The sequence below is a fragment of the Nannospalax galili genome, unplaced genomic scaffold (genome assembly GCF_000622305.1).
Source record: "Nannospalax galili isolate Female #2095 unplaced genomic scaffold, S.galili_v1.0 scaffold1234, whole genome shotgun sequence".
Taxonomy (NCBI): Eukaryota; Metazoa; Chordata; class Mammalia; order Rodentia; family Spalacidae; genus Nannospalax; species Nannospalax galili.
Window position 1 is genome coordinate 2,270,477 of NW_008334665.1, and position 12,137 is coordinate 2,282,613.

The 12,137-nt window shown below is 47.0% G+C and overlaps 1 protein-coding gene across 1 annotated transcript in view; it reads left to right on the forward strand.

Annotated features, from left to right (window-relative positions):
* Positions 1-12,137, forward strand: part of LOC103731132 (CUB and sushi domain-containing protein 1-like) — a gene marked incomplete at its 3' end in the record, with an annotated part of 1,440,296 nt that overhangs the window by 1,114,714 nt on the left and 313,445 nt on the right. The window contains exon 6 of the mRNA XM_017797230.1: positions 3,587-3,699. Coding sequence (XP_017652719.1) covers positions 3,587-3,699 — 113 coding nt within the window. The remainder of the gene's footprint in view (positions 1-3,586; positions 3,700-12,137) is intronic.

Consider the following 12,137-nt stretch of genomic DNA (forward strand, 5'->3'; position numbering starts at 1 on the left):
AGCTGTTAAGACTGTGGATTGTGGCTCAGAACTACAGGTAACTCAAGCTCCAGGGGCCCCAAAAGCCTCCATTGGCACCTGCACTCACATGCATATACCCTCCACATAGACACACACACACACATACACACACACAAACATAGGCACACACACATACATAATTAATGTAATAAATCTTTAAAAGAGATTAATTTTTCCTGGCCAGGATTTTTTAAAGATTTTTGTTTTCTTGTGTATATGTGTGAGCCTACACGTGTTTCCATGTACCACACCCATGCTGGAGCTCACAGATGCATGAAAAGGGTCAGATCCCCTGAAACCGCAGTCACAGGGGGTTGTAAGCCAAGTAGGTTCTGGGAACTGAATCTGTGTCCTCTGTAAGAGCAGTAAACACTCCTAATCACTGAGCCATCTCTCTAGTGCCCTGACCAGGACCCTGTACACAACTATTCCCCTTATACGAAGACAGAGGTCAGGAACCTGCTACCCATGAGCTAGATGTGATCCAGAAACTATGAGTGGGTTTTACATTGTTACATGTGATAAACTATAGGAAGAATAATTTTTCAATATTTTACTTATTTTTATTTTAGGCATATGAGTGTATTGCCTGCATGTATGTAAAATGTGTCTGTGTCATTCAATACCCACAGAGTTAGAAGAGGGTGTTGGATACCCTGGAACTGGAGTTACAGATAGTTGTTAGCCACCATGTGGGTGCTGGGAATAGAACCTGAGTCCTCTGAAAGAGCAGCCGGTGTTCTTGACTGCCGTTCCATCTCCCGAGCCCTGAGAAGAGCAACATTTTATTACACAGAAAACATATATGAACTTTAGATGTCGGAGTCCACAGGGAGACTCCTCTTGAATCAACACCAAACATCCTAGTGTTGATTTTGAACAAAGGCAAAGTTCACTAGTTGTAATGAGATGTTTTATTCACAAAGTCAAAAATACTATCTGTTATTTATGGAAATGTTTGTTTAATGACACAAAGCTGGCTTTCTGTGGACAAGTGTTTGGAAATACAATGGAATGAAGAGCGTGTCCGTGCAAGGGCACCACACACATTGACATGCACCTGAAATGGAATTCTACCTCGTTTTTGAGATTACAACAATTAAATAACACTTTAAAACCATAAAAAATAGATATAGACTTCCATTCTAACAAGCTCAGATGGTCAGTAGGGTGAGTGGCCAAGGATCTAGGGTTTCATCCATGGTCAGCTTCTCCTTGTTAGCTGCGTCATCTATAAGGTTTGTCAGACCACCTCTCCTGGGCCAAGGGAGAGGCGATGAGGTCTGTCCAGGAGTCAGCTGTGTCCAGTGCTCTGCTCTGGGCTACCAAAATCCAAGTGGAAAAGAATCTGAGTGACCTGTTTCCTCCAGATTATTCTAGTCAGTGACATAAACACTTGGGTCTCTGTGAAGTCAGAGTGGAGCTTTGAACTCCAGTCCATCTTGATAATTTCTAATGAAGCTGAGTGCCCTGGTGCCAAGGACTTGAGTGCACATGGCCCTCCTGCGGTGTTTCCCACAGGAAGTGGGTGCAGAGCTGATACCCCCTGTAGGTGTCTTCCTTGAGCTTGAAGGCAAAATACCCAGCTTGACCACTGACCACAGGGTGCCCAGAGAGAAGACCACGGGCCACCAGGTGTCTGTTAATGCAACCTGGCTAACCCTTACAGATCCGTCATGCTCACAAGCACCATTTCAGAAATGGATTTGGCAACTGGACTGCAGAATAATTCTGCAGTCCATAGACACAGGTCAGCCCGGGATCCTTAGAGATGTTGGCTGCTTGTTCATGTGCTTATGAATCACGTCTTTCAGTTCCTTCATCTGGATGTTGACGGCCCTGTCTCCTTAGGATTCCAAAGCCAGGAGTTCAACAACCAAGATGTTTTCCTTCAATGTGTCTATCCTGGAAATGCACAAGCATCTTTCTCATTTCCCCTCGATGTACCAGGCACCTGTTACCCAACCTTTACAAGGCATTAGGTGTTCTAAGCTGGGCTGACAGTGTCAGTTGTCAACTTGACACACCCACTGACGGCCCTGTCTCCTTAGGCTTCCAAAGCCAGGAGTTCAACAACCAAGATGTTTTTCTTCAATGTGTCTATCCTGGAAATGCACAAGCATCTTTCTCATTTCCCCTCGATGTACCAGGCACCTGTTACCCAACCTTTACAAGGCATTAGGTGTTCTAAGCTGGGCTGACAGTGTCAGTTGTCAACTTGACACACCCAGGAGGAGGGACCCTCAGTTGAAGAGTTCACTCTATGGGTCTGGCCTGTAGGCGTGTCTGTGAGGCATTTTCTTGGTTGCTGAGTGGCGTGGGAGGGAGGACCCAGCCCACTGTGGGCAGTGCCACACCTGCTCAGGTGGTCCCGGATTATAAAGAAAGCAGACTGAGTTCAGGTCAGAGCAAGCCAAGAGCAGCACTCTTCCGTGGTCCTCGCTTCGGTTCTTGCCTCCGAGGTCCCGCCCCAAGTTTCTGCCTTGGCTTCCCTTGATGAACTATTCTGTAAACCAAATAAGCCTTGTCATCACCAAGTTGGCTTGGTCAGTGTTTTTTACAGCAACAGAAACTAAGATATATCCAGACCAAGTGCCCAGAGATCATACACAGGTGTTATTAATGTGAAATAAGAAAGTTGAGCCATTGTGGATTCTGGCCCCATTGGGTAGGAATCCACCCTGGCTGCCAAGAGATCTCGGTTCCATGTCTAGGTTTCATGTGGGGAAATTAACTGATGAATCATGGCCCAACCATTGGCATAAGGCCTGGCCAGCAACAGTCTGGTCTGAAGTGCTAGGGTCTAGGCACGTGGGCCTGCTGAATACAGTCCCAACCTGATGCTCTGGGTCTTTTTTACAGCCTGAAAAGTGTTTCCTCCTTGTGACTCAGTCCACAATGTCAACAGTGGGCAGCCTGAGCTGCAACGTTTTAGGGCTGAGCTGAGCTTTGGAGAGTATGTTAGGAATTGTAAGCAGCCTCTTGAGAGATTGATCATATCTTCTTTTTAAGAGATTAATATGCTACTTTAGTGAAACCTAATTTTACTCTATTTCAAAACCCTTTGATGGCCTGTTTCATCTCATAAATGTTCTTTACCATGGGGAAGGCCCCTGTGGTGAATCCTACAGGTGGATTGTGGGAATGTGGTCTGCCTTTAAGCATGATGTACCACTAACTACCTCAAATTGCAAGATTTGCCAAGAGCCAGTGAAGAGAAAGACAGGCATGTGTCGTTAGCCTAGCCCTCTCTTTTCATGATTCATTGTGATCTAGGTTGAAAGAAGGAAATAAAAGATCAAAACTGTGTCCTCTCCGGTATCCATCATTAATACAGAATTGAAATGTCAAATGCCTTGGAATGCCTTCCTTCTATCACTAGTGCACAGTGTTTGTGTTTGGACAAAGATAAAGTGACTTGGATGATTTTAAGATTTAAAGGCAAGCAGTACCCATAGGCGTCTTGTAGCACCTCAGGATGAGACTGCCAGAGATCCAGTTTTTAAGCAAGTGTGACATTTGTTCTGTGGTTACAAGGGAGATTTCCCTCCTTTCTCTTTTCCAGGCTCACGGGCATGAACCTGCCCTCTCCTGTGATCAGCAGCAAAAACTGGCTCCGGCTCCATTTCACATCTGACAGCAACCATCGACGCAAGGGGTTCAACGCTCAGTTTCAAGGTAAGAAGTCACCAACTCATTAAACAATGACACGTGATGCCCTGGTCCTTCTCAGCCCTGAAATTGGGGGTATTGGTAAAGATAGAGAAAGAAACAGAAGCCCGAAATGCCCCCTTTTTACTTAGGAGCAAGCGGGAGCTCGTAAGTCTTTAGCACCCTGACAGGTGCAATAATTTCCGGTTTCACTGAGGAGTAACTAGGTGTTAGTTAATAAATATATATTAGCACCCATTGAACTTGCCTTACCCCCCACCAGTAAACATTCACAGGAGTCTGTTATTATACATATTCTTAGAGTGGGCAACACCTAGTTTGTAAGGAATGCTCAAATTCATCTTGCTATCACATCAGTCCTAAGACATCCTCACAAAAACGAAGCTGCAAGACTTAGTACTTTACAAATGGCAAACCTTGAAATAAAGGTATTGTTTGAGCTCAGTCATCTTCATGGGCACAGTGTTCTCAAACACCTTCTGCATCTGGTTTCTGCTGTTCATGTCTGGATTGCACTGTGCTATCTCCTACACATTTCTAATCAGCCGTAACCCTTATTAATACAGAAGAGGGGATTCTATCAATAAGTGACCATTTTAGTCAGTGTTCTATTGCTGTGATAAAAACACTGACCAAAACCAAGTTGAGGAGAGGTGTTTATTTTATCTTACATCTCCCAGGTCACAGTTTATCACCAAAGGAGTCAAGGTAGGAGCTCAAGGCAGGAACCTGGAGCACAGACAGTGAAGGAATGTTGCTTCCTGGCTTGCTCCCCTGGCCCATGTTCAACCTGCTCTCTTACACAACACAGGCCCACCTGCCTAGGGATGGTATCACCCACAGTGGGCTTGGCCCTCCCACATCACTCAGCAACCAAGAAAATGCCACACAGCCATGGCCACAGGCCAGTCCAGTGGAGGCTGTGGCTCCCTTTACTCAGGCATGTCAAGCAGACAACGAAACCTATCTAGCACAGCAGCCTTCCACAAACCATTCCATTTACAAATAAAATCATATGTCTATACTGAAAGGTATGGATGGGGGAGGCTCTCAGGGCTCTACCTCTCCCTGTGGAAGTACTGACCACAGCTAGACCCTATGACTGGTCATACCTGTCTGCAGTTGTGTATCCACTGAGGAACACAGCAAGCTCCAGGGGATTGTTCAACCTCATGCTCACACAGGCAGCGTTGGTTAAAATCAGTGGGTCACAAAACAAACAAAAAGACATGACTGTGGGAAAGGATTTGTACGGAGGGAGTGGGGATGTTCCAGGATGGAACGTGGGGGAGGTTCCAGGATGGAACATGGGGAGGTTCCAAGATGGAACGTGGGAGTAATTAGAATGCATGTTATAAATATGTCAAAGAACACATTTGAAGCTGGAGAGATGGCTCAGCAGTTAAGAGCACTGGCTGCTCTTGCAGAGGCCCTGGGTTCAGTTCCCATCACCTACATGGCAGCTACCAATCATCCATGACTCCATTTCCAGGAGATCTGATGTCCTCTACTGTCCTCCATGGGCATTGCACGCACATGGTGCACTTACGAAGCAGGCAAAATATTCATACACATAAAATAATTCTCAACTTTAAAAAATATAGAATAAATTTAATTAGCAAAAGGGGAAAGCTCCACAAGGGAACTTCTTGAGCCCCAAATGCTCAGAACTCCCCTTCTAGGCAGCTGCATCCCTTCAGCTTGCAAAGCATGAGGTCAGGGTGCCGCATGGCTCAGATGCCAATTGGGGAAGCTGTTATGCTATGTCTTCACACTCCAGACGGTATCATGTCCCTAACGCGGGTCTAGGTTTGTAAACAGCTCCCATCAAGATGGGAGCGAGGGGGCATCACTGACCACCCTGTGGGATTTTGTCACGTTCCAGCACCTCGGTCCACCTGTCTGCCATCTCACACGTACAAAGGCCTGTGCGCGTGCGCTGTTTTCTTTCATCAAGTAGAAGAATAAGAGTGACTCTTCGGGAATGAAATCTAGATGGAGCTGAGGAAAGCTGACCTAGTGTCTGTCTGTCTCTGACCACCCAGGCCTTGGGTAGTGAACTAACACAGGGTTGCCTGAGTCAGAATCCAGGGGTAACTTGTGTCACTAGAAAGCATTTTAGCCATCACCAGAGGCGTTGGCCATCTCACTCCTTTCCCTGATGGTGTCTGAAAGCTCTTGTCTTCATCCCCTCAGGTTGGAATCCACTGTCCTGGGCTTTTACAGAAGCCCACTAACCCTGGATCTAGGCAAGGCTAGGCACTTACTTGTACCCACAGCTCCTCCACTGACCTGCCTCAGAGGCTGTATCTTCCATGGCTGTGGTAAAATAAATGTGGGAAGGACCTTGCAGCAGGGGAGGTCTTGTCACACAAAGACGTAGGTGACAGGTGAGGAAGGACCATGGGCCTGTAGAGAATCTCCTTACAGCATCTCTGTGCTCATCCACATCTGTGAGGATCTGGCTCTGAGTTAAAGTCACCATACTTGCTGCTTAAAACGCTAACAGACTGACCACACAGTGCTCTGGGTTTGCAGAGTTCTCTCTGAACTGTTGAATGACCTTCCCAGAAAGCCCTGACTAATTAGTCAGACTTGCAAATGGTTCTAAGTGTCCTTCCTCAAAGCTTACTAGTGTTCTTGGTGTCTGTGTGACTGGAAGAAGTGAAAAACAGAATACCGAACTTTAAAGGACCCAACCTGGCAGACAGGAGAAATGTACTGACTGGAAAAAAAGTGCAGTGGCTAAGCTATAGCAGCCATGGGTTATGAGGGGCATATTGAGACAGATACACTTTTCAATCAACATATATTTCTAAAATTTTCAAGTATATGAAGTATGAAATAGTCATGATGAAATTATTGCATATAATTGAAACGTGATTAAATATATAAAGTACATTTTATTCAAGTGCTATATAATTACATTCTGTGACTAAACAAATTCAGTTATTTATATCTTCATATGTGTGTATATATAGTGGGGTGGGGATGAAATAGAGATTAGAAAAATTTACACCAAGGTCTAAGAGCGTGTCTAAGCAGTGCCTAAGTATGAGGGTTTGTGGCCCTACCTAAACAACTGTGTGTGGAAACCCTTCATCCCGTCTGTGAGTTCAGCTACAAGGCATTGGGGGTAACAAAGTTGCCTTCCTGTTCATGAGCACAGAGGGCTATTGAATTGCATCATCCTCAGACCCCTCTGGAACGGCTCTACAGACCAGATGTCACCCATCTAAGAAGGACAATGACCGAGCAGAGCCACCAGCTTGGTGACAGGAAATGCAGGATGGGTCCTTGGGTAATGTGGGAGCAGGCTCACTGGGGTTGGCAGAGAGCAGGGTCACTGGGGTACATAGAGAACAGGCTCACAGGGTAGACAGAGATCAGGCTCACAGGGTAGACAGAGAACAGGCTCACAGGGTAGACAGAGATCAGGCTCACAGGGGTAGACAGAGAACAGGCTCATAGGGGTAGACAGAGATCAGGCTCACAGGGTAGACAGAGAACAGGCTCACAGGGGTAGACAGAGAATAGGTTCACAGGGTAGACAGAGAACGGGCTCACAGGGTAGACAGAGATCAGGCTCACAGGGGTAGACAGAGATGAGGCTCACAGGGTAGACAGAGAACAGGCTCACAGGGGTAGACAGAGATCAGGCTCACTGGGGTAGACAGAGAACAGGCTCACAGGGTAGACAGAGAACAGGCTCACAGGGTAGACAGAGATCAGGCTCACAGGGTAGACAGAGATCAGGCTCACGAGAGTAGAGAGAGATCAGGCTCACGAGAGTAGAGAGAGATCAGGCTCACTAGAGTAGACAGAAAGCCCTGTATTTCATCCTTTGGCTCCAGACAGTGGAGCTGTCAGCAGTGATGGAGGCTATGGGGGCAGGCAGGTTGCTGGTTCTAGAATCCCCAGAGCACCAGACAGCAGGATGGTGGCTTGGGATGCCATCCCTCCCAAGTCCCCGCAGTCATCCAGCACCGTATGTGGCTGAGGTCCTCCATCAGAGGCCCATGTCTGTCTGTGCCCAGAGGCGGCAGAAATTCTGTATTCTTCTAAATCAGTCTTTATTCTTCTGCTGGGACTGAATGCCAATGCCCATCCATCCATATTTTCTCTTTATAAACTAAACACAGTAAGGGGAAAACCCACTGTTGTTATGATCAACACAGTTGGTCAGCAATCTTGACAGCCCAATACATGCAGAATTTACTAAATGCATGTACCCCATCCGATTAAGGTGTAGACATGGTGTTTATTATTATTATTTTTATATTTTGTCTATGAGTGTAATGCTAGCATGTATGTAAGTGCACCTGTGTTGTGCAATACATGTAGAGGTCAGAAGAGGGCATCAGATCCCCTGGAAATGGAGTTATGGACAGTTCTTAGCCGCCATGTGGGTTCTGAGAACCAAACCCGGGTCTTCTTCAACAGCAGCTGGTACTCCTAACCACTGAGCCATCTCTCCAGCCCCAGACACTTTCTTTTTTGATAGAAAAAGAGAACTTAAAAAGCACTGAGGGACATTTGGGCACAAACACCTGAATGAATAGGACTCAGCATGTACGGCAGAGTACTTAGGGTTTGGTGGGGGGATGGGGGGAGGCGTGGATGGGGAGGGGGTCTGGATTTGAGTGGGAAATATATGAAATTTTAAAAGCTCAATTAAAAAAGGAAAAAAATTAGAAGGTGGTAAAGGTATATATGTAGGTGGACGTGATGTGGGTAAAGGCCAGGAAACAAGAAAGGCCACGAGACTAGAAAAAAGGAGAGGCATGAGGTAGAGAGCAGAGCAAGTGAGCACGTGAGAGGGAGCAGAAGGGCTCAGGGGACACGGGACAGGGACAGGAGGTGCTGGGGAAGGGAAGACTCAACCAAACATAAACGTGGAAAAACCCCTACACGAGATCTTTCACTTTCTCAGCTAACTTAAAAAAAATTAGAAATGCATTCCCAGGTTTGCTGCCTTTTAAAGGCTTCTGATGGCCCCACCTGTCACCTGCAGCCGATCCTACAGGCAGCAACCTTGAGAACTTGGAGCCTGTGGCCGTGGACACAGGGATTCCCAGGAAGCCTGCCGTGGCTCCCACCAGCTCTTCCTCCGTGTGTGCATGCCGTGTTCTTCAGGAAGGAGATGGCTTCCTAGACAGAAGAAAGACGGCATTCTTAAGCTTGACACTTTACTTGGTCGATAGGAAGCCACCACCATGACCCACACTTCCCTTTCATTGTGCTTTTCACGGTTTCCTCCTAACTCCTCCTCCTCTGCGTCACCTAGATTCTCCTTCAGCCGCCCCTGCCTCACCCACCGTGTCCAGTCAAGCCCACAGCAGCTGTGATCACTGAGGACCAGGCTCTGGCCCTGCTGCTCCTCTGCCACAGCAGAGGCGTGGACACTCCTGACGGGTCCACAGTACTGACTGTGTGCACTGTCCTCACAGTGCACGACAGATTTACACAGGACACACTATTTCTTTAAAGCAGCTGAAAATTGAGCCCATTCTTTACATGTTGCCTCTACCATTGATTATAATTAAGTAATTGCCTTGTTAGCACCATCTGTCATCTAAGCGTTTGTGATGTCTACAAGATGAATTTTTATAAAACATATTAATCATGAACCCCGAAGGCCTCCGTTCTCTTGAACGGGCTTCTCCAAGTCGAGCTCCCACTCTCCACACAGTCACCTGGATTTTGATAAAATCGCAGTTTTCATAAGATGAAACCCCCATTGATTTCTGTAGTGAATAAATCATTTTGAAAGAAAGTGTTTGTAATAAAGTTCCAATTTAAGTAGGGAACACCCTGTCTCATAAATCAAGAGAAAATCTGATGGCAGCTTTAAAGCTTGTGTTGACACAAATAATTAGCTAGCTTTTCAGGTTATAGCTCCATATAGCTATTGATTTTCCTTTTTATTTAAAATGAAGACCTTTATACAAAATGGGGACTTTCATGTTATTAAAAATGCATTTGGGAAATTGAAACTTCATGTGCCCAGATTTATTCTTGTTTGGCTAAAACCTACCTGATTTCAGTCCCCCGAGACACACAGTCCCTGCAAGCGTAACACAGTGGCCAGAGCGCAGGACAAAAGCCACAGGGTCTAGTGCCAACACGTGTACCTCTCCTCAGAGAAGACCAACTCTGCAAGAGTGGGAAGCGTTACCCAGGACATAGAAGGGACTTGCTTGGCATCAGCCTGAGAAAAGAAGGGAGTCTAAGGCTTAGATCCAGCCAGGGCCGTAGGACCACTGGCTCACAGAGGGCCGCGGGCTGCAGGAGGTACCCTCAGTGGCCTCATCGTAGCAGCTATCAATTAACACTGCCACTGGGGTGCTTCTGGGGAGTCCCATTGTGGGAAGCATCTTCCAGTCCAAATTAAGTAACAAAGTGTGATCTTATACATTCTAAGATCTCCTTAAACTGCTAAACCATTACTAGAAAAATTATTCTTGTAAATTCATTCAAGTGTGACGCATATAAACATTTCCTCCAAAATATACTTTAATGGCCCTCGGAACAAAAAGACTGGAACTTTCTACATTTCCAAAGCGGCCGGTCTGTGTGCTCCAAGTTCTGAACTCTTTCTAAGGCATTCTATTAGACAACTTCCATCCTACCTGTGTCTCCTCCTTACTCAACAGTGAGTTTGATAGCCTCTATCTATAGTATCTAACATTGCATATGTCTAAAGAAAGCAGGAAGTGTGGGCCAAGGCTCTGTCAAGGCTCTGCAACCCGAGGGCCTCATTCCTCATGGGGACCTTGTCTGTTCAGGATTTCCTAGGTCACCGTCACTGAAGCCAATAGAGTGACAACTACCACATCAGCAGACATAAGGAGCTCAAAAACGATTGCTCTTTGTACTGGTGGTCAAAGTCTGAACTAGTTTTCTTCAGAGACCAGGTTCTTGCTGAGCTGAGCATTCCCTATACCCAGGTGTGGTGTGCCCAGATAAAAAAATGGACAAGTGTATGACCAAAGATGTATGGAGAAACAGCTTGGATCGCTCACGTCCACCACCAGAAACTGGCAAGGAGCAAAACAGATAAATATTGTGTAGGTTTACAGTGGGCTACTAGGCTAGAGTGGAGACGGGCCGGGTCCCTCCAAAGACACAACCACAGGTACAGCAGTACACGAAGGGGCCAGGCACAGGGACAGACCATCCAGGGTCTTGTATAGGAGATCTAGGAGCCCTATCCCCGTGTGTTTACATGGTGCCTGTGAGAGACTAGGCCTCTTTCACGCTGTACATGTTATAGATTAAACAACTATCAAAACAATTCATCACCCTGAGTGTCAAAGTGAGTTTTCTTGCAAATGGGGCCAGATGAAACCACCCAGAACAATCTGGGATGGTCAGGTTTTCTCTGAATGTCCAAACTGTGAGAAGCGGCTCCTTACCAGCAGGGAAGTGGGACGTGGACTTGGACAGCAGAAGGAGCATGTGGCCAGAGGTGCCATGGCGGGTCCTGCAGCTGCCCTCCCAACCGACGACTCCACCCCAGCTCCGGGGTTGAAACTGAGTTGACTGTGTCTTCACACGGTACAATTCCAATGAAGAGGTCACGCGGGAGGCCAGTGACCCCTCAGTCCCAGCTTCAGTTTCTGGTTGACTTGTCGCCAGGGAGACACTGGAGGCTGCCACTGGTGTGACAGCGGCAGGATGCAAATAATAAATCTGGAACACAGAGTGTTGTGTGTGTAAAGGGCAGAGTGGGTGGGAGGTGGGGAGGTGATGAAGAAACGTCCACAGAATTCTGAGGGGGTTGGGCGCTATGAAGGAGCGAGGGAAATGTTTCCCCATGTGGCTGACCAAGGGCTGGCTTCCTTCATAGGCTGTAGCTGCCTTCCAACAGTAATGAGTATCCATGTGTACAGATGGACATTACAGACAGATTGCCTGCTTATAGCCAGTCCCTCTCTAAACCCTGTTCTTTAATGACAACATGCTGGCAATCTGTTCCTCATGAAACTGACATCCCGGGGAAGCCACATTGGATAGGAAGGTCAGGGAGGACCTCTCAGGGAGAAACAGCTGTTCAGGTTCCTAATGGTGTCTGGAGGTCAAGAGAAGAGCAGGATCAGTGAAGAAGGAAAGTGAGCAGCGAGGCCTGGGGAGGATGAGCTGAAGTAAAATAGAAGACCGTGGAGAGTTAGTCAGGGCCAGTCAGGGCACAGTCACACGGCCAAGGTTCGAAGGCAGACGGCAGAGTGTGGGGGAGAGGCAGATGCACATGGTTTCTGATCTGAGCATGTCACCCCACACAGCACCGTTCTGTCACCTCACGCTCTGTCCTTGAAGAGCTGTTTCCCTCTGGTCTCTCCTGTCAGTCACCTGATACCACTTTGATCCATGAACCTTCCACAGCACTGACTGAACAATTCAGCCACTCCTGAGCTGAGGTGGTTGGGTAGAAAATTGGAAAT